Genomic DNA, 25,149 nt, shown 5'->3' on the forward strand with positions numbered 1-25,149 from the left:
TTTACAGTACGGTCCATTTTATTTTATCAAATGTACAAACCTTAATAGCAGGAGGTTACCCCCCCGTGTTTGCACCCACTACATTAGAAGATACTGAAATGTCGACAACAGTCTACTGTATAAACTGTTAAGGCTTCTGATATTAGAAGTAGATTATGATAAATTGTATAGTAAAATAGTGTGCAATTAACCACATTTTGTTAAAAGATAAAGTTCCTAAAATAATTACCAATATTTTTAGTTTTGGTAATCCATGCTTTTGTTTCAGTTTGAGAAATACACATTTGAAAATTATCAATATCGTGTACATTCTTTAATTAGCAATCACAGTACTGCCCGAAATAATTGCAATACATTTTTTACAAATTATTTAACAAATCGCCAATGTCAGTTTAAAACCTAATTCCTAAGGTCTTTATACACTGGATGCAAATTTCCCGAGTGAATGTTTTGTACATCTGAAATGTTTTTCGAACCAGTAACATGTCAATGAGTCGTTTCACATCAAGGTGTGAAGGTGTGATCAAGGCGTTTCACATCAATGTGAGAAAAAGGGGCATTTATTTTTTTCATCCCCAGGTCGATTTCTCCCTTTTTGATGGTGACAGGAGCACCTTTGACCATTCACAATGCAGCTTGAAGCAACTTAACAGAAAAACATTAAACATTTACACACACACAAACACACACACTAAAAAATATCACACAGACTGATCACCACCTACTGTTTTACTTACTGAAGTTGCACCTCTGAGCTAAACTTGCTGGTTTGTTTATCAAAGAGCAATATTTTACCTCAGACACAGTAACACAGCAGCTCTTCAAAGTATACGTGTGGTGCTTATAAATGTTTGCATTTTCGTGTCGCTTATTCGCACCATTGGTACTATGTAAACACCTTTAAACGTTAGTGTTAAGGCTTTAGTCTCATTCTCCCTTTGCTGTGGCCACCTTCCTCAACCATCATCACCCCTGTTCTCATCCCACACCAGCCTATACATGATCATCCATTAATGGATGTGGGGATATTATTGCCTCTGATGTCACTCACGTTGGCCAAGAGGTCACATGCTGCAGGAAGATACAGTTACACCATGTGTCAGAACTGCATTTCAAGGGTCAGAGCAAGTTGTCAAGGATCTAGTTAGCCTTATGAGTCATTTTGAGGAAGAGACAGCTGTTAGAAAGAGCTGCATTGTGTTCTCTGATTTATACCCTTGCAGTGATGATAGGAGTCACATCCACCCACTTGTTTTGTTAGGGGTTGAGGCACAGCAGTGTGCCTGTTGCCAGAGAAGCACAAAAGATATCTACACACAAAAAATGAGCTTTTATCAAAGTTCATACTTTCTTGGAGTAACTCAAGGCAAAATCATTTGCAATTTTACAATGTTGTAACTGGGGAAAAAAACTCTTCTATCAACCAGTTGAAGAACATGATGATATCCTTTAGAAAGGATGAAATATGGGCCTACTTTTCTCGTAGACTGTTAGGGGACAGTGGTGGTCTTGTGCTTGGGATGTAGGATATTTGGCCAATGTCAACATGAAATATTGTTATTACTAAACCAGTGGGAGTTAGCAAGGACAATGGTGCTTCTGGAGGGCCTGTGAAGGTTAATGACCAATTATATGAATGCCTCACCAAGCATTTTAAGATTTTATAACAGGCATGAAACTGATTTTATGGTCCAGTATTTCACATAATTTCATAGGTGGAGATTATCTATTCACAAAGAAGCTGGTGTCCGATGGCAAATGCCTGGGGAGCCAGACACTGAGAAAGTCCCCACGATCTCTGTGTTCCCTCTCTATGCCTTTTCTTTGGAATACATTATGATAATTCACCCTCTCAGCAGAACTATATTCTCACCGACACACACACACTGGAGGGAAATAAAGGACTGAATTTGAAATTCTATCTAGTTTCTTTGAAATATGTGCAATTTTCCAATCTGTAATTTATTGAAAAAATTGTACGAATGAAGAGTCCCGATATGCCTATATACCCGACTGAACTTTGATAAATGTGTTTAACCCTTTTCCTGCTCTTCTTATACTGCAGAAACGTTGCCTAAATGTATGTTTCCATGCAGATGTGGCGTAACAAATAATATATATTATATTTTCCTTACCCCTGCCTATCTTAAAGTTCAAACTTGAAGACAACAATCCCATTATTGCCTTATAATAAGTGCTAATGTGAGTCATCTGATACGAACTAAAAGCTGTAGCTAGGGATGGGTTGATGGCGCTTTCCAGCTTGTTCTTTTGCTAGAAAGGAGAGAAATGAGTACGCAGACAGACCAGGTCAGTCGAGGTTAGCAGGGAGGGCTCGTGGGCGACTTGCGGGATTAGTGAGTGATGGTATGCCTAGGGACACGTAAAAGCCTCGATGACAGAGGGTGTGGGATAAAGACTCAAGGGAGTGAGTGAGCTGGAGCATTAGAAACCATGCAATATTACTTCCTGCTTAAAACATTTAACAATCGAGATAAACTGCCTGTATAAAGTGAAATGTGCTGGCCTTCAACTTTTCGAGATGCACGTTACCTTGAGAAACTCCAATGGTTCGCCGTGTCCACTGAACGTGGTAAAATTGAGCACACAGGTGTTTTTGTAAAATGTGGAAGCTTGACTCTGTAATAACCCAGGTAGGTGCCTATAAATCTACCTAGAGAAGAAGTCTTGAGGCCATCCAGTTGCTTTTTAGATTTTGTTCTTCACTTATTTCCTGGGGGTTAAAAAAAAAAAAAAAAGCCTGACAATGTCACAATGGGTGCTACCTGTAAGGAAGTATTGAAGTGGTTGTATGAAAGTAAAGAAATGACTGATATTCTTCATCCAGGATCATATTGAGTGTGGTGAGGCAATGATAAGGAGTGTTTCACAGCTTTGGCTTGGGGAGTCACAAGCAGAGGTTACTCCTTTAATCCCGTAAGCAGTTGGAGAAAATAGCAGGGCAAACAGCATAATGTATGGACTATGGCGTGAGCAGCTACATTGTAAACAAACTTATATGGATGGACAAAGGCTCACAGTCCATGAGATAATTTTGGTAAATCATTTACGGCATCTCGACGGCCCCTCCGTTTTTATTGTTTTCAACTTGAACCCAAGTTGATTGGGTTGTATTTATATTATTGTATTTGGTTGTATTTAGAATAATCGTTTAAACTTGAAGCAAATTTTAGTAGCATTGTATTGTATTGTATTTTAAGATTTTGATAATTTTGCTTGATATTTTGGAAATTATGTATTTCGATTGTATCATACTAATATGAAATTACTGTTTACAACAATTAAAACCATCAAAAACCAACCCTGTTTGGTGTCCGCACGCCTTAACAACCCCGTATTATCTTAATAAGATTTTTAATTTGACTTTAAGATTCATCTTCATAATGCCTACATCTTTAATTTATTAGAAACGAGTGCAAATGATGTAAACAATACCGTATTCCACAAACTCATTATGAAAACAAGACCCATCTATCATTTCTGCAGGTGCGATTGGTCATTGAAGTGATCTGGCCTTTGTTTCTCTTCTTCATACTGGTGTGGGTGCGGTCCACCAATAAACCGGTTTACAAAGACCAATGTAAGTACAAGCCCAGTTCTGAGCAATAAAATTATAACTCAGAGCTAATATTCATGTCAAAATGCTGATATACAAGTTAAGTAGACAAAAAAAACAACAACTTTGTTTTGACATATACTTTGCCAAAAGCTTTAGCCATGCAGCTGAGAAGATGAATAAGATTTGAGTCCCTCTGTTCCCTTAGGTCACTACCCAAACAAAGCCATGCCATCGGCTGGTGTGCTGCCATGGCTTCAAGGTATGGTGTGTAACATCAACAATCCTTGTTTGAACTATCCAACACCAGGGGAGACACCAGGACAAGTCAACAACTTCAACAACTCCATGTATGCACAGGGTTGTTCCTTTTGGGCTGTCAAATACATTGGACCTTATAATGAAGCATAATATTTTGGCTATGATTTAAAATTATATCTATACATAACATTTCCACAAAGTTCAGTTGATAATGGATGCTTTGGTTTTTTATCATATTAATTTATTATTGTCTTTTGGGCTAAACCAGAATTGCTGGGATGCTGATAGAGTTGCAAACCCTCCTGGTGAACCGCTCCGTTATTAGCAAAGCACAGTTACTGGCAGATGACCTCAACCAGTGGGCTTTAGTCCTGTCGCAGTCTAACCGTGGTAAAGGTAAGTGAATTTAAAAGTAAACATTTTGATGCAGAGACCATATTAAAATGAATAAATTCATGAAAGGGCCTTGTTTTAAGAATATTTTAAAACATTACCTCTTACATTGGTGAAGAGCATCATGGGTAAAGTGTGAATGATTCTTTCTTGATAAAAATGTTTAATTGCTGCTGAGTAATTGTCCCAAAAAATGATTGCCATATATACTCAGTCTCAACAACAATCACTTGCTATTTCTTAAGTACTCTCCATCAAGGAAAATATCCCCCTTCATGTGGATGACAAGTTGGAGGATTTGTTATTCCCCTTTATCCCTCAAAAACAATGTTGCATGATTATTTATGATGCTATTTGCCGTGCAGACTGACAGATCATTTGTCTTGATAAGTTGCTGCTTTGCATTAGGCTCATTTACCCTGATGATATTCAGATTTTCATACTGCACCTAATTTGCAAAAAGGCAAGAGGGTGGGGGGGGTGGATGCTGTTCAACAAATGGCTTGTGGGACATTTGCATTTTGGGGTCGCTGGCTCGTAATATACAAGATTAAATCCATCAAAGATCTAAGCCTGGGCATAATTAATAGGTTTCACTGTCTGAGGTGAGAGCACAAAAGGTCATTAACAAGAATAAGGATGGAGTACTATCAAAAGACTTGGGTGGCAGAGGTGATTGTGTTGTCCTTTTTTGTTTTTACCAAGGGTTTATTAAAAGACTCAGGTGGTCACTTCAATCAGAAAGGCAATAGTGTTCAAAAGGAGCCCCGAGCATGTTCTACTTCCCTATTATCTAGCCCTGTCCCTCTGACATGATGCTCCTGCAGGCATGAGTGGCATAATAATATGTGTTTAGCAGGAATCAAGGGTTATAGTGAGCACAGTATCAAACAGAACAATTATTTCAAGATGACATTGAATCATTGTTGTAAAACACATATCTTAACTAGAACTCAAATCACCCACTGTGTCACTTCTGCCCCACATTCTGATAATTGACTAACTTGCATGTATTACACTGGCGAACAGGGTAATCCAATTAAATGATGCAACCCCTTTATCATCTCAACAACATGTGTTGCTGAGATAATGATATGTTGAATAAATACAGTGTGAGGGGTGTGAATGTACTGTATGGAGATCCCTGCTATGTTGAGCCTGTGTGTGTGTGTGTGTGTGTTGGGGGGTTGTACAGTGAACAGTTGGTTGGTTTTGAAGCTGGCTCTTAAAAATTCTCACTGTGTGCAGCTAATCAGGAGAAACTGTCTGGTTAACAATCTGGGACATGTTAAGCAACAAATTGTCTTCTTTCACACACTCATGCATCTCAAGTGTTCAGCTCCTACTTGCACCAGTGAAGGATTTAATTGGAACAGTCATCTAGAAAGCATAATTTTATCTCATATTCATCAGTCCGTAATTCCACTCAAAACAACGTGTGTAACAAAACCAAATCAGCATGTTATCAAGAATTGTGCATTCTTGATGTTCCATTTGTTCAGCAACTTGCATAGATGAAGCGTACAGTGATTCTTCTTTTTATTTTAGGCCTTATTTTGATTGATCTGACCCTTCCTTGTTGGAATAACAATATACTCAACAGGTGTACTGCAGTGATTTAGAGGAGAAACTTTAGCACTAACTTTGTCTAAAATACTATGTGACGTTTTTAACCCAAACTTCCACTGGACTAAAAGGACTCTTGTCCTCTTACCTTCATGATAGGCTATCTTCCATGATGGGTGTAGATATCCTTTAGAGCCAATGACACAAGTCTCACACATGTTTGTGCATGCACCCCAGATTGTGTGTAGTAGTGTGGAAACAAAGAGAGGAAAGGCACAGAAAGGCTGCAGGGTTGGCTGCAAAATATCTGCAGTGCAGATGGCGAGTAGGGAAGATATGTGACCAAAGCCATGCAGAAAATGAGACTAGTTAAAAACGAGGGAAGTAATTTCCCTTTTAGCATGACATGTGTCTTGTCAGCATCACATCACAAACAACACCGTGTCTGCAGTACATTAAATATACTGATGCTTGAATTTCTTGCTTTAGTTGCAGTTCTGCTAAATAATTCACCATCTCTCTCTTTAAGCTCAACCGGTGACCTTAAGGAACATTCTTAGAGACAACGAAACCTTCACCACGCATCTGAAAGAGAATTTGACATTGTCACCGGCAGTCGTCCAAAGCCTCATGAATGCTAAGGTTTACATCAATCCAGTGAGTATTATTTCTTAACCATACCACCAGTAAAAATCCAAACCAATAGCATTTGTTTGACAAAAAGCCATCCAAAGATGTCTCTATTGGGTAATTTGGAATGAAATTACCTTATATCAGTAATAGCAGTGATGAATGTTATGCTCCCTAATTTACACCCTTATACTCTATATACCAATACCAGTATTATAAGCAGTTTGCCACTTACAGCTAATTGTGGAGGAATTATTATAAAGAGAGAAAAGCGGAAAGTTCCCAGTATTGTTCATAAGCCTCTCTCCCCCGCATCCTGTCCGGCTTGTATACGGTGTAAACTTTTTACTATTTTTATGAGTGTGTATAGTATCTTGATCAACACGCAACTCTTAAAAACTTAATTTTATTTCTTTCGTATTTTTAAGCAGACTAACACACTATCTGCTTGGACCACATCCCAAAGGATACAACACACGAATAAATAAAATATGGTCAGATGCAAAGTATGTTTTTTGTCAACTTCTACCAAAGTTGGTGTTTATTTTTTCAGATGAATGGCATCCCGAGGCCAGACAACCTGAGGAGGATCCTATGTGAGGGGACAGGTCTGGATGGGTATGTCCAATTTAGCAGCCAGGCTGAAAAAGAGGCTTTTCAAAATGTCAGCTGCTCCCTCACTCCCCAGCAGCTGATTAACGCCCAGCAAGCACTCCTGCAAAACCTGGATGCGAGGAAAGTTCTTTTTGAGGTGAGCTTTTCTAGCCCTTTCTCTCACAATGAGCAAATGTCACAACATGTCTAATGTGGGTCTGATAATATCTAAAGCACTTTTGGTGTCCTAACAGTTGATGCAGTTGGCCTAATTGTGACAATAACTAGAAATTAAATGGATTTTGGTTTGAAAACTGTTTTCTATAATTGGCCCGATGGGGATACATGGAATAATTCCTAGTTCAAATTGAATCACGCTTAGAAATGTAAACCACATCTAGCACAGTGTCTGCACTAATTATATCATTTACAAGCTGTTTAAATGATGAAGAAAGCAGTGTTTGCGTTGTCCTTTAAACCAGTACAGCACAAATACATGTAGCTTGAAGTATTTGATTGATATTTAAGCAAAGTACTTTCTGTATGCTAACTATTCTGAATATACACAACGTATGCTGAGTTTGTGTTAAGGGATTTTAATTTCCATTTGTTTGTAAATTTGCTATAGAAGCAGTCCACGAAAACTGTTACTACATTTAAAAACAGTTACTACACGATTCCTTGTGATATTCTTGTGTACTTTGTGTACCTTTACATTGTTACTCATTCTTTGCTGATACAGGTTGTTTTTTAATCTAACACGTCTTCTCAGTACAGTACATACAGTAGCTGATCATTATGAGCCACAAGGTTCTGCCATCCAGTCATTGCCACTTACGGTGGCTGAGAGTGTGTGAGCTAAGGTGTAGGTGCTTCTGGTATTTCTGGTTTTCCTCCTGAGCTTTCCTCATTGAGGCAATTGTTATGCAGAAATTGTGATGGGAATGACCCAAAGAAAACATAGCAGCAAGTAATTTTCAGCTTGGCAATTTTATCAATTATATACTGTAAGATGAAACACTCTCCAGAGCTTAAGTATTGCTGAGACATTGTTGGTTCAACTATAATTTTTGCATGGCTTGCAGTAAATTGAATGAAGAGATGATTTTCTTTGCCAGCCAATGGAGTAACCAATTTAAAAGGTAAATGTCATATGCTTGTCTGGCTCTGTAACGTAAAAAGATCTGTTAAAGCTAAAACTTGCACTAGCAATGATATGACACGTTTTAAATTGGATTGTTGCACCATTGTCCTAATATAGTTATATTTCTTACATTTTGAGGGAGAAATCCTTTTTCTTCCCCCAGAGGGTCAAAGCTTTCAAAATTGTCACCATCATGTGTGCGTCTGCTTACTGTACTAGAGTGCGTGCAATCAGGTGGGAATTATTTATTAAAACCAATGTTTTCTTGAATTATTTTAAATCTCTGTTTCCTTTGGGATGATGAAAGCCTGCATTTCTTCGGGTTTATCTCTGAGAGAAAATATATGGGACAGCAAATCCAATAAATAAATGATAAGGCAGGAAGTTTGTAGGAGAGAGCATTTGAACAATTTAAGCCCACAGGCATTTTCAGACACAGAAAAAAAAAAAAAAAGAAAAGAAAGCTCAGACAAGATATGGTGGAAAAGCTCTTCAGTGCCTCAAGCAAATGGATGGAAAAGAACATCAAGTCTTCGTACTTAAAGCTTGACGTTGCTGAATGACTGTGATAACAACCACAACATAAAGAAAAGGACAAGGGAAGGAGTCAGGGTTTATCACAGAGGCAGTGGCAGATGGTGATTTAGACATTGGTTTCACCACTTTGTGTCTGGGTTTCTGGAAATCATTTCGGAACACAATAGACATGAAAGATGGTTAAACAAAAAACATTTCACAGTATGTGGCACCGAACAAGAGTCACTCAAATGTCAAAGTCTGTCTTTTTAGTGCGTCACCGATAGTGTAATTTCCTTCGCTGTTTATTAGTTCAACAAATCTTTTTGTGTAATTCAAAACAGGTATTTGGGTACATCACTTGCATAGAATTATTTTTTGAATCAGCTTACCTGACTGTCAAAAGAAACACACAACCATCTGAGCCTTCAATAACAAAGCGGTCTGGAAATTGAGTTTAACAAATGAGTGTGAAAACCTGTTTAGTGCCAGGGCTCACTTTATCTGCCTTCTAATGTGACAATGCTGAAATCTCTCCTCCTATTGATCGGCCATGCTATTGTCCAAGCTCTGCTTGAATCGGCTTCTATTTGTGAACGGAGTTTTATTTTTCCCACTCCACTTACCTCTCTACGTACCTCCTTAAGCCTTGTGGTCTCCTATGTTTTCTGGACCATTGTCCTGCACACAAGCTTCATTCTGTATGCTGAAGGCATAATACGGCCTGTGTTTGACACTTGACGGATGAAAATGACAGTGTTTGAAAGGGCACGCCATTTAGTTCTTCTAATTGGACTCATTCGGTGTACCTTAAGAATGTCACCGTAACACACAGTAACACTTGTCATCTCATTACCCAGTACCAGGGATGATGATGTTGGGAGACAATTTACAGATCAATATACACAAATTGGTCTTGGTATTGCCACAAATAGTATTTTGATTGGACATGCTGATCTAAAACCAGTGTTTTTAGTCAAGGACCAGTGACTTTAAAATCATATCAAATTGGAGCTGTAACTGTAGCAACTGGCAATACAGAAAAATATATTTTATATATTTATATTACTTTTCTATAGAACTTTCAGTGCAGTTCTATACTTGAAAAGATGGCAAACATCTATGCAAGCAACATTTCTTTGTTACGTTTTGTAACTGTTATATTGTAAACCAGTTCGTGTTTACCAGTTTAACATGTTTATACCCTTTGTTAGGTACCTTCACCTTTGGATCTTAATACAGCAGACACAGTGGCACTACTGGGAAAAACCACTAGCCACGCAACACCAGTTATTCAGGAGGTTCGTTTTACTAGTCTGTCCTTTAATATCATTTATACTCTGATGATATCGTTGTTCTGTTTAAAACTCCTTTTACCGTCTTAAATCCAGTTGTCCAGGTTGCAGAACCTTATGATCTTTAAGGCTGCTAGTTCATTGGATTTCCAAGAAGACATGATTGGCAGTATCAATATGCTGCTGTGTGGAAGGCAGCCTGACTTCAATTCCACCAAAATGACCCTCAGCATAGGCTCTCCTAGACAGGTGGCTAACAACAAGTCAATCTCCATTACGGGCAACAGTTCTGGTAAGTGCTTCAGCAAACTCTTTTAAAGCAAAACTGGTACACAAAACTTGTCTTATGCATTCTACATTTCAGATTAATAGCACTGTAAATACTTACAGGAGATGGACAAAGCCATCTACTTTTTTCAGAAACCACAGTTACATAATGCATGCTGCACACATCTCTTAACATTCCTGGTAAATTTGAAGCCAGAAGCATAAATCCCGTATGGCATCAAATGTGTTATAGTTCTGTACATGATGTCAGTGCTTGTGCACATCCAGCAACGGGTACCTGTGGCACAGTTGGCACCTGCGCAACACTTGGAAACGGGCTCTGAGTAGGAATGGATAATCGTCAGCTGCGTTAGGGGTTGGCATCAATTGCAGCCAATCAAATCAGCTACTCTCATTCCATTTAAAAGCTGTGCACTCCCAACCTTGACATAATGGTGTTTTGTTAATGGAGAGGAAAGTCCAGAGCAACTTACCCCAACCGAAAACTGATGATGTTGTCTGGGTGGTGCAGCGGCACAAGGCACAAAAATATGACATCCTAAATATGAGCATATGGCAACCCAGACTTCCCACAGAGGACAGATGGTGTTACTAAAACACTTTTTGGAGTTCTAAAGTAGGATTTGATATAATTTAGAATAGAAACTATGGCAGCCATATTGCCAGCATTTGTATTCAGATTCTCCAGTGCTATATTGATTTACTGAACCCTGACCAGTTTGCCCTCAGGTGGTTAAATGAGAAGCTGGGGCTCACTGAAGAAGTTGAAGCTGCCATAAAACATAAAAACTATTGAAAAAGAAAGTTACAATCCCTAGTGTAAGTACAGTTTTGATTCTCACATTATACTGTCTGGTTCTCGCTCTACATAGATTGGTCCAGTGTATCCTTAGGATGTCATTGTCCTCCATAATTCTGATTATCTTTAGAAAATAAACATCTTAACATAGTACAGAATACCTGCCACAGCTATAGCCAACGACAGATTGTTTTGCAGCAGCCTGGCGCTGGTTATGAAAGATTTAGTGCAGGTAGCCACACACTGTGGTATATTCACAGTACTTTGAAAATCTGGACCTCACCTCTCGCATTCACTATGATTGTACTGAAGGTGAAGAAGCCTTCTCGTGGCTTTTAGGATGTGATGAATAAAAATAGAAGGATAGAGCCTACATGCATTTGTCAATGAAAGAGTCAGGTGAATATAATACCCTTTGAACTAATCCAGTAATGACTCCGCTTTCTAGGTATGTCTGCAGTAATCTGTTTTTAAGCATAGAGCTGTGTAGTGGGTTGACAACTTTATATTTACTCTGTACATACAGATTGGAAAAGATGCTATAAATCAACACCTCAAACTGAGAGGTCACCTCTATACAGTCTGAAGGTGTCACAGTGTAGGGGAGGCTGTGTGGTTTTCACCAATCCCAGGTTTACTGCTTCCTTCTTTTGTTTAAGTGTCCTTGGGCAAGGCACAGAGCCCTAGATTGCTTTTAGTAGTTAGGGGCCATAGTAGCTGCTTCCATTACTATGCGAATGGGTGAAGGAGAAGCAACAGTAAAGAACTTTGGCTACCAAGAAGGTACAAAAGTGCTATATACATACTGGCCATTTTCTATTTGTAGCTTGTGAAAAGAAAAGGCCCTAATGGCTAATGGTCAGGGCCTGAGGTAGTACTGACAGGGTGAGGCACCACCAAACTACTGTATGATGCTTTACAAATGATTAAAGTTAATGTGATCTTGGTCCAGTATTGATTGAAATGGAACTGTTTTTCTTTATCCTGGTGTTATGTGGCAAATCCTTCTAAGCAGCCATTCAGGTCAGGTTTGTACAAACTGTGATGTGTACTTTGAAAGTAATTGTGAAAGGACATGCCAGTGGCAAAAATACTGACAAAGGATCCACACACTTCACTATACAGTATAGTAAGCTCGCGGAAAATTGAAATAACTAAAGAAACATTTTGAACTATCTGAGCTCTTTGTCAGGCATTGACAAAATAGTTTGACAATTTAAAAAAAATACATTTGTTTGGTGCATACAGTGCAGTGTTTGTGGGCTTTGGGCTTTTTTTTGGTTTGTTTTTCTCTTTAACAGTTAATATAACATATTTGAATCAGGGCCCATAGACAATGAGGATTAAAGATTGTAATCCACGTGATTTTTTAAAACAAGACCTGGCATGACCATGTGTATGACTCTGATGTATGGTTGGATCCCCAAAGAATAACAAACTTACAAATTTAAAGGATGAGCATTTTTCCACACAGGGTTTTGATTGTTTTTAATATTGAGGATTAATAAGTTATGTTGAACACTGATCTCCTTGATGGTACTGTATTTTCTCAGAGCCCACTTTATCCTATTGACAGAAATAATACAGGTTTACAAAGGCATTAACATGTCTTAATGTATATAGTATAAATTCTATAAATGTTATGTATAAAATTATTTTGTGTAGTCCACAATATGCAATACTAGTTTAGTGTACCTTTACTTAGTTATAATACCTTTTTAGAAAGAAATTTAAAAAGATGTGCATATACATCTTTCCCAATAATGGTGTACAAAGAAAAATATCAATAATTGAAAGATAAAGGTAAATTAAAGCAACTGAACAATTACAGGCGATGGTCGGGGCAGCTTTGAAAATCGCTTAATATGTTTGTTCCATAAAACCCCTGAGAATTCGATCTTCAGTGTAACTTCTTGCAGCCTCGGGTTCATTAGAGACCATGCATTCCTGTTTCATTAAAAGCCTATTCTTAGGAGGAAACTGCACAAAACGAGATTTTAATAAGAAACCTATTCCCAGGGAGTCAAGTTGTACTGTAAAATGGAATTGCATGCTAGTGCCAGCACAAATTAGCAAAGACATTGTACCGTCCATACAAAGTAAGCACTAACATCTCTGTTAGCATGCTAATTGCTGATTTGGATTTGCCAGGGCATTTATTGTCTATGTACAGTTATTTGGAATATGCAATGTGTCTGTGTAATGGGCAATTACAACTCCTTTGTAAGTGTAAAAGTACACTCAAAGGAATGGGGAAATAGCTACAATAAAGGCCAGCACTGATGTTTTCTTAACGGCTCGGTAATATTCCCTTCCCAATTAATCGCTGACAGCAAAGGAAAACTTCTGAGTCATTATACAGAATAGTTGGGGTGGTAACGCTTCTTCTATGACAGTAAACAGTAATTGTTAGTAGTTACCATTTTGATAAATTGCCCTGTAGATCAGCATGAATAAGAAGTAATTATATGGTTCTGCAGTGTCATACACTTAAATTTATACATTTGGTGCAGAATTGTGTTAAAACATATTTTCCAAATGCATTTCAGCCTGTTATTAAAGTCTGTTTTTGCCCCTTTTGTTGTATAAGATGTTTTAAAATTTTGGCCCATTATGGACTCTTCTGAAACAGGAGGAGGTTGGCCAATTCGTAATGTAATGTAATCTTTTATTTATATAGCACTTAAACAATCAAGGATTGATCAAGGATACATTTTTAGCTTTAGAAGCAGCAAAGAGTTCATATTGAATATTTTGAACTTACAATAAACAGCTTCCCAGATGAATCACTCATGTTGATCTATCAATATAATCTCACACCTTTTGATTGATGTGAATCACTCTGATTGCTTTCTGATTATCTTGAGGCTCATGCTCTCAGCCTCACTATTGGCCCAACGACAGAGTGTTTCTTGAATAAATACTAATTGGTGCCCTTTATTTCTAGTTTAAAGCCCATCCCTTTTAATATATACTGGACCCCTCAAAGCCGTAGCACATGTCTATTACTGTAGTTTTTGCTCTATCGCTTGTATTATACTACTGAATATAAAGGATGCCTCCCACTGCATCTGGTAAGGAAATGACCTCATTGGCATTATTGAACCTTATTTGACTTTGTTTAAATGACAGCACTTGATTTGTCCTGTTTGTATGACAGATGCTCGTTCACCGAAAACTGGCGTGTCATATTCAGTGTACATATCGGATGTGTGTGTGTCTCTGAAATGAAATGTGAGTAATATCTTTTTTTTTTTGGTGTGGTTTTGAATGTGCAAGACTACGTGCGTGTATAGCATCAGCATTTGTAGTGTTTTGTCAGCGCTGTCTCACTGTGGTGCTGAGTTGAGCCAATCTCCAGGGCGCAGCTTAAATTGATTACGTTTGCCAGGTAAGTTTTGGGGCTGACTGTAGGCTCCAAGCAATTGTTTGACTGTGGCTAAATCTGGTGTAAAGAACAGATTTCTTGTTCTCTCTTGCTGTCGTTCTGTAATAAAGATCTGTTGTCAAAAAAAGAGAGACACAAGTCACAGCGTGTAAAATGTGCAACCTCTGTAATCTGATGCTGTCTTTAGCAAACAAAATATCAAAAATGGATAAATCTTTTCCACAATACAAAGATAGCTAGTATTGGAGTGCTATGCATTTGTCCCTGTCATCTATACCAATGGTTGAGTGGAACTTATTTTTTGTCTGAGCATGTTAGTATAGATCTGTGTGCATCAACATAACTCTCATATTTAAAATGCCTGACTGTGCAGGAGACACAAGTTGGAGAAAGCTGAAAATGGAACCATACAGGAGTATGGATAATTGCATGTTTCTTAATTGTGTCTCAATGTGTGTAAAACGTTCGTGTGCAGCAATAGTTAAACATAGACAGTTTTAAGTTGTACTGCATGTAATACACAACCAGTGAATTGTTTGCGGCATCTTTTAATGTAGAAAGTCACATAAGTCATGGAGGTACACTATACGTAATACACAGAAAGTATACCTGTTTCTTTATTAATCCTTAAATTATTTTGTGAGCTCTTAGATTGGTCCTGTTAAACTATCATGGGACTAGATCTCCAGACTGGGAGCCATTTCTGTGTCCCTCTCATGCTCTGCATCGCTGGCATGATCAGTCAGCTATTGACCTAATAATCTGCATAATAACAAATGTTTGGATTTGGACATTTTTAACTTACAGACTGATTGGGCAGAGAGCTTGTGCATGTGTGTGTCTCACACATTTTCTGTCTTTCAGGTTTTATGATTACAGAAAGCGACATCTGTGCAGTCTATGGAGGGAACAGCTGGCCAGACTCATATTAAAGGGTGTCCATTAGCTGTCTGCACACTGACATCCCAGGAGCATCTGGGAAAGATGGCCAGTAGGCAGGAAGGCTAACATTTAATTGCACTGAAAATGACCACTAAAGTCTCCCTGATGGAGGAAATGTTGCCCTGGTGAGATGAGAAGGAGAGGAGGCCTTGTTGTGGTTTATGCAAGAGAATAAGCACTGATGTGATGACTGATTTCTGAAATAAAGGGACGGATAGCAACAAATCAAAAAGGCATACGGTCATATTGACTGGTAGACAACTCCCTAAATTAATCGTCTGAAGTACCACACTACAAGAATCACATATTTGCAGTCAAAACATTGGAGGCACAATCCAAACACATGCTGCCTACCTAATCCAGGTTCCCCTCCTTGCAGTGCAGATCCTCACGTAACCTGTTCAGCACCCTACCAACCAGTATGTGCGTTGGTAGGCAAGTTAAATTAGTAATGATTGTACCACTACTGAGCATATTGACTTTTTTCCTCTGCTCCGTAGAAGCTTTTCCTCATTTACTCAGGTCTCGACTGTTTTTCCCCCTCTGCCTATGTGTTTTTACTTTTTTAATACAATTACTTTGCATCCATCTGGTCACTGATGCATAATAAAATACCAGGAACTCGCCTTATATCTACTTCATGAAAGCTTTTTACTGTATTAACTTAGCTGGAACATTCCCCAGAAAAAAGCCCTATAACAGACTGTTGGACTGTAGACTTTCTTATCAACAGCAACATATAAGAAGAAGGATAAGATTATTTCTGTCCAAAAGAATTTCTATGCAGCTAACTTCTTGTCAAGGAGAGTAGACCTCCTCACCTTTGAAAAGGGTTTGACCCTAGGCTCATTCAAAAACAACTTCTTGCAACAAGCACAAGTTCCATACAATATTTCATGAGTCTGCTGTCGCTTCAGATACTGGCTTACCTGTCCAATGAAACCGGCGCTAACTTGTTTACTCGGGGCTTTTTTCTGCACACTTGCCCGTCTGAAACAGTAGTTTGAGCCGCTGACTGGAGAGTAGAAATACCATTACAGCCCAACTGAGTGATGACATTCTCTGCTCCAGGACACGCCTCCAAACCATAGTTGGGAAGCCCTCTGGTACCGCATGACCTGTAGCTGATTTAGTAGGAAAGAAGGAAGGAGGGGATATTAGGGAAACTGTTCTACTCTCCGTCTTTACTTTGTTTTGCCAACAGGTCAATACACGGCCTCTGCACTTATAGTTACATAAAACAACAGGCACACGCCAGTCTATCTACAGGTGGAGGCTTAACCGCTAACAGAAACAAGTACCAGTACTTCCCCCAAATCTAACAGGATGTTAGCCACATCCTGTGTCACATTAACCATGATATTTACTATTTAACCCATCCACTACATGTTGGCCCCGACTAGCTCCTGGTAGGACAGGAAAGCTTTTACACTATAGCGTAGCTTCATAGGTAATCATTTCTGGTGTTGTGCCATGGGCTAAAGAATGGCCAACCCCCCTCTGGATTAGTGCACACTGAACCATTGCATCACTGAAACATTTCCTCCCTTGTCTGATGGGGTCACCATGTGTTCTGTGTACTTTGTAGTGTGCGAACACCACAGTATTGGCTTATATCAACAAAGAGGAAGGTCTGAGACTCCCCTCCATTACACATTGCCACACAGTGTGATTGTGTGGAGGAGCAAGCATTTTTATCAGCGCAGGCCAATTGTGCCGGGGTTGAAGAGCTGCGGAGCAGCCTCTGGACGGAAGGCTTCTTCTGACCCCAGTGAGCCCGCATTGGAAGTATTGAGTGCAGCCATCCACTGACCTCCTTGTAACGAAGGAGAACACTTAGTGTCTGCGTTTGTTCTCCCTTCACTACCAGGATGCGTCTCTGCACTGAAGGCCTCATGTTCGTCTGTAGTTTATATACATATAAATAGTTTATTTTGGTGGTGTATGTGGGTTTTGCTTGTGAAGAGTGGCAGTGTCAGGAATGTTACAAAACATGTATTTCACATGTTAGCTCCTCACGGTCTAAAACCGCTATTATATGAATTCCATTAAATGTCATAAACCATAAACTTAATGACCTGGAATGACTATGTTTAAGTTTTTTTTTAACTATCATAAACTTAAATTGGGAGGCACTTCTCCTATCAAAGTTCCAACAGGCTGTAGCTTATTCTTTTCCTTTCGGCTGTTTCCTTTCAGGGGTCACCACAGCGAATCGTGTTCCGCCATCTAACTCTGTCCTCTGCATCCTCTTCTCTCACACCAACTAACTTCATGTCCTCTCTCTCTCTACATCCAGAAATCTCCTCTTTGGTTTTCCTCTAGACCTCCTGCCTGGCAGCTCCAACCTCAGCATCCTTCTACCGATATATTCACAGTTTCTCCTCTGAATATGTCCAAACCACCTCAATCGGGCCTCTCTGACTTTATCTCCAACACATCTAACATGAGCTGTCCCTCTGATGTATATATTCTTGATCCTGTCCATCCTCCTCACTCCCAAAAAGAACCTCAACATCTTAAGCGCTGCTACCTCCAGCTCTGCCTCCTGTCTTTTCTTCAGTGCCACTGTGTCTAAGCCGAACAACATCGCTGGTCTCACTGCTGGTCTTGAACACCTTTCCTTTCATTCTCACTAATACTCTCGTTTTTTATTACACAACATGCCTGAAGTGTAGATGGCATTTGTCCAAACCATTATGAAGTGGTAAAATGGGAAAATAAGAATTCATAATTGAGACTATGTATACAAAACTAGTAGTCACAATAAATAAATTTGAGTGAAAGTGATACTGTCACTCATCCCTCAGTAATGTCTATATGGTTTAAAAGTGTTTATATGAGCTGCCCTGTAGGGTAATGTAATGACATATTGTCAGTTATTAATTGACAGCATGTCTGTTGAAAAACATGTCTGCTTTATTCATAAAGATACATTTTAAAAAGTCAGTTCTATTTTTTTAATAGTTTTATTGGACTTATATTTTCATGTTTTCTCACTCTTGGTTGAGAAAATTATATTTGAGTTCTATTGTGGGTATAATAGTAGAAACTTGAAAAATGTTGATTAATTTGTTATAGTAGGTATCCACTGAATTAATTTCCAGCTCATGTTGCTATATTTATCAAGTTTTTGTCGTGGGAGCTGAAATTCTATGGTTTTGTACAGATCAAATGCATTATTTCTTTTCCTCCATTCTGCTCCATGAAAGTACGTACAGTATACACACAGGATTCCAAAATTAAGTTATTTTCTAGGTCTTGCCTTGACTTTCCCTGTCTTCTCCCCTTTTATCTTTTCTTCTGTAGATTCTTTTTGTCAGACTCTTGTTGACACCCTGGAGGGCACACCTGGTCTGCGCAACATTTGGAGCACCTTCAAGCCTTTATTGCTTGGGAAAGTCCTCTACACACCTGAGACACCTGCTGCTCGCCTCATGGTGAAGGAAGTAAGTTCAGATAGAAAACCGCAACCCATTTAAATGGACTCTGACTTTTCCATGTACTTGAGAAGTGGTTCATTATCTTGCTAACATCAGTGTAAATTAAGTTTTAGGTGAAAGCTGCATCTATGTTGTGTATGTGTTTATATATCCAGCATGCACAGGATTTGAACAATTACATGTATCGGAATGAACTTCCAGAGGGGGACTAAACACTGTAGGTCAACATTACCACCCGGGGACAAAAATAAAAACAATACAATAGTTAGAGAGGACCTATTCTTAAAATGTAATGAATGTAATGTATTTCCATGACATTTCTTCAAGACATTAGCATTGATAACCGCATATGCAAAACAAACAACAGGCATGGGGTGAGGATTTTGCATTGAGCATACAAAATGAGCAGGAGCAAAATCTGCCGACTTCACAGCGAGTGGCCCGGTGCCGGCACAGGAGGCCCTCTTCACACCAGACATAGTCAAATTGTTTACAAGTCAGTGTTCAGGGGTAAATAACCCTATTTACATTTGTCACCATGGGGGTTGGCAGTGTTACAATGTGATTATTTCCTCTAGGGATTAGCTGAAATGTGCAGATGCGGAGGACTTTCATGTCTGGATTGCCTCAGAGTGCACAGGAGAGGCTCAGGGGGGGTATGCTTTCAGGCAGGGAAAGGTGAGATGAATGTGTCGTTAAGTATTGTTTTTCTTTTTGTTTTAGGCAAATACTACGTTCAACGCCTTGGCTAAGTTAAAAGAGCTTGCTGATTTGTGGGACGAACTTGGGCCATGGGTCTGGGATTTCTTTCAGAACAGTTCTCAAGTGAATACCATACGGGTGAGGTTCTGCACTAACAAGACATAAAACTAAACAATAAGCTGAATCGCATTTTTAAAGTTTTCTTTTGGTGTTCTAGACTGCTCAAAGAATATAGTTCAACTTTATTATTATTTCAATATTTACAAATGCTTATTTATGCTTATACAAATGTACAATAATCAGATTTCACTATATGATTAAGTTCAAACTTAAAAAGAAATTCAGCATTTTGGCATCTTTATGCCATATATTGCTTAGAGGTAGACTGAATTAGATGACTTCCTCGTACCATTTTCATAAATACAGTATGAAGCTACAGCCAGGAGGCCATTAGCTGAGCATAAAGACTCTGCTTCTTGCCTACAATCCTGTATAAACCTATTCACGTCCAAAGGCATTACCTCTTTCTCAAGTTTAATTAAGAACAAATTATGTTACATTTTCTAACCCCCTTTTCAGTTGTAAATTACATCAACTCATGTACACCTTTATTATGTCACCACGTTTTCCATGCTGGGCAAGTCATAAAACCACCATCACTGTGTGAAAGCAGAACTTTTGATTGTGTACAGACATGAAATTGAACATCTTGAAAATGCATGGAATTTTTAGTAACAGTCTGGTAAAAAAAAAAAAGGGGGGCCTCATATATTGCAGGTGTGTTTTTTTTTTTGTATGTGATGTGTTGTTGCTCCTTCCTCTTAGTTATGGAAACCATGGAAAGTAATTATGGATAAGTGCAGGATAATTTTCATCCAGGCAGAAAGGATTATCTATAGAAATAGGGGACATTCGCCACCACTTCTCTCTCTGTGCCTCTCCCCTTCTCTCTCTTTTTACCTCATGCCATATTTCCTTGACACTAACATTACTCCAGTGTCACTCCAAATGAGCTTATAGGCAGCTGGAGGGAAGCAAACATTGGGAGCTCCATATAGCCATGGTATTCATTACCCTAGCCCTAACCTTTACACAAATGGGCTGGCAATTCTCCCTTTGTCTTCATTTACTCCCGCCCTCTCTCTCTCTCTCTCTCTCTCTCTCTCTCTCTCTCTCTCTCTCTCTCTCTCTCTCTCTCTCTCTCTCTCTCTCTCTCTCTCTCTCCCCATCTCTCACTACAAACCAGGTGGCTTTGGAGATTTATCATCTTCAGAGGTCCTTCAAGGTCACAGACCCGTTTTAAGTTGATAGACCAATTACCATGGTGACCATATCCACCTTTGTGATGTAAGATGTAGGGTGTAAGAGCTGTATAGGACATACAGTACTATAGCATGTTTTTGAGATGGCTTAGGAAACAAAAGTAGCTGAACATTAACATAACAAAGTTGAAGTTATAACCATAAATCCCTGTTGATTTGGCAACACTGGTTGTTACAACATATGTAGTATCAGCAGAGACAGAGTTATTCTACATCCCAGGCTGCTGGAGCAGCTACTTTGTGAAAAATACAACTGAAGACACCCAAGACTCTTTAGATTGCTGCCAAACTGACTCATGTTTTAATAACGACATTGGTCAATAATATGCCTTTTTCCATTATGCACTAAGCAACCACGATCTAATGTCATGTTGCATGCGATGCAGATGGTTTTCCAAACAAAGGCAGATAAATTTGGTTGATTTGCTAACAAACTAAATTAGGCTAGCTTTGTAGTAACGTTCATGTTGCATATTCTGGAGTGTGGTTGGGGGAGTTGACCACCCAAATCAAAACCCCCACGTGTGCCCCGAAGAAGTGTCTTGTATGCAATCAAACACCCCGATAGTGGACTATACCATTTTTACTCTGTAAGCAGTGAGCAGTGATGGCTGGTAGTGACATGCTGCAGCCACACACACATCTCACTGATCTGCTGTCAGTAATGTAACAGGATTATTCAGGGTGTATGTTATTTATCAATGTTCACGGACTGTTTTTATGTCTTATTTGTGCTAATTATTGAGCACAGATCAAACAAAAGATCACCCCCACAGTGCCAGTTCAGCTGTGTTTCTCATTTCATCACATTAAGTGATTTTTTTTTTTTTGTTTCTCACAATAACAAATGACAAATGTGAAACAAATTAGTCTAGTTTGGAAGAGTAACAGGCCTAAACATCTTTCTAAGTAATAACTGTTAATATTAATTATTTCACCCTTTACCTAATATACACTGTTGAAACCAGCCAAGACGAAGGTCTGTGTTACAGAGACCTGTTGTTCAAGTAAGTTTGTGAACGTAGTTAAAAGAAGTGGTTAAAAGAAACCAGTAATGAGTGTCGGAGGTGGGTTGTCACACTCATTCTTCAGATTGGTGCGAACAGGATCTAATGAATCTAGTCAAAGATGTCTTACATGAACAAAGATTAAGTGACTTTTTTTGTAGCAGTTTCATCACTAATAATACTTACACGTAAGTTTAGTTACACTTTGGCCAATGTACCGTAATTAAACTAAGCACCCCCATCAAGTATGAGCCCCCCGAAAACACACAGTATAATTTGTACACTGGTTCCATGGCTACCTAGAATGTTGAAAAGTGATGGCTAGGTGTTGTCTTCCTGCATCTGAGGGCTCCTTAAATGCAGTGCAGCAATGACAGACGCCATTACTGACAACAAAATCTATAGAGAAGTAATTAGTTTATGTAACTGCATCAAAGGGCAAACTATAAGCATTTCAGAAATTTCTTGCTAAGAAAAGGATGCATACATAAAAAAACTCCCTTTAGACCTTAAAGTGTGCACTTTGATACTGTAACTTTTTACATGTAACTAACTGTTAATTATTAAAATGTTATATTGATTGGATTGAGATCTGACGGAACACTTGCCATGGGACACTGATTTCCTCTGTTTTTTAAAGGCAAAATGCTTCTGATTCATTCACTAGAAGACCCTCTAATGACAATTTAACTTGACACACGGCTCAGATTCCTGAACATTTCAGCTTTGGCCAGATGACGATATCAAACACTGAGCCAGTTTAATAGTCAGTTTTCCAGCGTGACCACTATTTCAGAATGACTTGCAGAGTTTAAACACACATGTTTGATGGGTCTTAATGTAAGACCCACCAAGATGGATGTAGGGATTTTTAAAGGTCACATGCAGCATAGACATTACTTAATTTGACACTTTGTCCTAAGGTTAACCAGAATATCATCAGAAGTGTTGACACTGAAATGCCACTGAGCACGCTGGCCAGAACACATCTGAATCTCAACTCAGATTTTCACGCCATAGAGGCCCAATTCTCAACAGACGCGTGGCGCCCTTTCGTCTCCAAAAGTCAGTCCACGTGGTCCATTTTCAAGTGTGAATACAGACCAATTATACTAAGATATGATATGGAGATTGGATTTTGAAAGGAACTCTGCTAAAAATATACCTATTGTTGAATGGATCACTTAAATATCATTATCTCAACAGGTTTAGGTTCCTTTTCAGTAGTCGCCTGTATACATGGCAGGTAAATATCACTGTTACGTTCATTTTGGTTTACGTAGTAACACTGCCATTACTGAAACTGTGTCATATTATTGTGTGTTAATTTGACAGCAGCAGGAAACTATGCAAATACTCGGTGTAAGTGAGTGAAATGGTTGCAGCTACTAAAGGGCAATGTACTGAAACCAACTTGTGGGAGCAATTATGAAAAAGCTGTTTGTTTGGAGCTTAGAACCATTTACTTCTCGTCCAAAATATAAATATATATAGTATACATTTAGCGTGTGATTATACTTGCACAGTTACTAACAGCCATTGATTTCTAGCATTTCAGAAATACACGTTAGTTTCTTTGTAATAACCATAAAACACGGCTGAGAAGTGCTGAAATAATGCAAAGAATATATCAAATGTAAGACTATAGTGTAAGAGCTATAGTGAATATTTAGAAACGAACTGGATATTCAACAGAAAAATACAAAGACTTTATACACAGATGGATGACATGACAAAATTAGGGACAAGTTTTTTTGAAGCTCGTCTCATTATGGACAGCCTCCGTGGAAATTTCATATGGGCCTCGAGTTTGGTGTGTATTTATGAAGAACACAAGGGCTGTGTATTTTGGGAGAGTGCATTTCATAAATACGGGCTGTATTAGTGACCAAGGTAGGCACTGAAATATACATATGGATATTAATAATGTGATAAGACCAGCTTAAAAAAAAAGAGAAATTTCTCTATGCCACAGTTGCAGTCTAGTTCATAAACCCTACCCTCCCCACGTCAGCAGATGGGTTGTGAGCCAAGCGGAAAGTGTTCTGAAAAGTTTGCTTTTAATAGCAAGTGTCTTCAGCATAATTGACAGCTTTGACTGACAGGCAGTGTCAGATCACGCACCAGAGGAGCAGAGTGAGTGGAGCAGCATGTTAAATTAAGTCATTTGCTTTTAAATTTGCTTGTGTTTTGTAACCATTGTAAACAGACCTGCTGCTGCAGTCATTTGTTCTTTTTTTTTTCATTGTTTTCAGTTAATCACTTAATTCTGCAAACTCATATTAGTTGGTGAACTCACTTTAGCCTCTGAATTGTTAATGAAGTTAGTTTAATCTGGCCACATAGGAACATTACTAAGTTACATTTGAGCTGCCGGTAAATAATTGAGGTCGAAACTTGCTATGTTACCTTCCTGAAAGGGGAAGCACACACTGAAATAAAACAGTTGAGGACGAAACTAGTACAACTTGGCTATGTGGTGTATAGGTTGGTGACACTTGGATGGGGAAATGAGATGGCGGGTTAGTTATTTGTATATGAGAGACAAGTCTTGTGATGGGAGGGTAAAATATGAGGTACTGAGGGAGATTTATAGGAATTTCTGGCACATGAACTTCCTGGAGATGAAGCTCTGGTCCTTATCTAATGTGGGAGAATGAAGCAGGTCTTTAATGCTCACATGCTTTACTCCTGTCATGGTAAAGTTGCGGTTCACATACTTATTGAGCTCACTGGTGTTCCTCAGATTGTCCATCCCCCTGAAACAGTCTGAAGTTTATAAAGTGCATTCTGCTCTCACCTAATAGTTTCAACGTCTTGCCAAAAAGTTTACTTTTGTAGTCTTGTCAATACTTTGGAGGGATCCTGCATCGCTCAAACCTTTCCTTTCTGCTGTCCATTGTCTCCTGGTGGAACGGCTTGTGGAGCCATTTTCCAACATAGATATTAACTCCGGCTCGAAGGACCATGAAATGACTACAGCGATAGTGGCGGTTTGGGCTCATAGAGCATCTGATGTGGAGAGTACATTTAAATACAGGATCCAAGAAGGCAGTTACAGCCATGTATTTACATCAGGCAAGCATGGAGAGATGGATGGCAGATTTTTATTTATTTAATTTTGTCATAATTGCATCTACACATCTTCATCTATGTGGAAAAAAGGGGGGTTTACATATTTGTAATTTAACTCTGATATTACTATGAAATTAAATAGAGATGTGTATTTTCCACTGTTCTACAAGATAAAAATATTTATCAGTTTGTAAAACAATCTACAAA

At 38.8% G+C, this 25,149-nt stretch overlaps 1 protein-coding gene across 8 annotated transcripts in view; it reads left to right on the forward strand.

Annotated features, from left to right (window-relative positions):
• The window catches only part of LOC137137369 (phospholipid-transporting ATPase ABCA1-like), a 139,495-nt gene that overhangs the window by 7,620 nt on the left and 106,726 nt on the right, over window positions 1–25,149 (forward strand). For all 8 annotated transcript variants that reach the window (XM_067523554.1, XM_067523553.1, XM_067523551.1 and 5 more), the window contains 9 exons: window positions 3,508–3,601; window positions 3,786–3,927; window positions 4,107–4,234; window positions 6,327–6,454; window positions 6,981–7,178; window positions 9,896–9,982; window positions 10,073–10,268; window positions 18,703–18,842; window positions 19,560–19,676. In XM_067523554.1, coding sequence (XP_067379655.1) covers window positions 3,508–3,601; window positions 3,786–3,927; window positions 4,107–4,234; window positions 6,327–6,454; window positions 6,981–7,178; window positions 9,896–9,982; window positions 10,073–10,268; window positions 18,703–18,842; window positions 19,560–19,676 — 1,230 coding nt within the window. The remainder of the gene's footprint in view (window positions 1–3,507; window positions 3,602–3,785; window positions 3,928–4,106; window positions 4,235–6,326; window positions 6,455–6,980; window positions 7,179–9,895; window positions 9,983–10,072; window positions 10,269–18,702; window positions 18,843–19,559; window positions 19,677–25,149) is intronic.

This window comes from Channa argus, chromosome 12, assembly GCF_033026475.1.
Source record: "Channa argus isolate prfri chromosome 12, Channa argus male v1.0, whole genome shotgun sequence".
Lineage (NCBI taxonomy): Eukaryota > Metazoa > Chordata > Actinopteri > Anabantiformes > Channidae > Channa > Channa argus.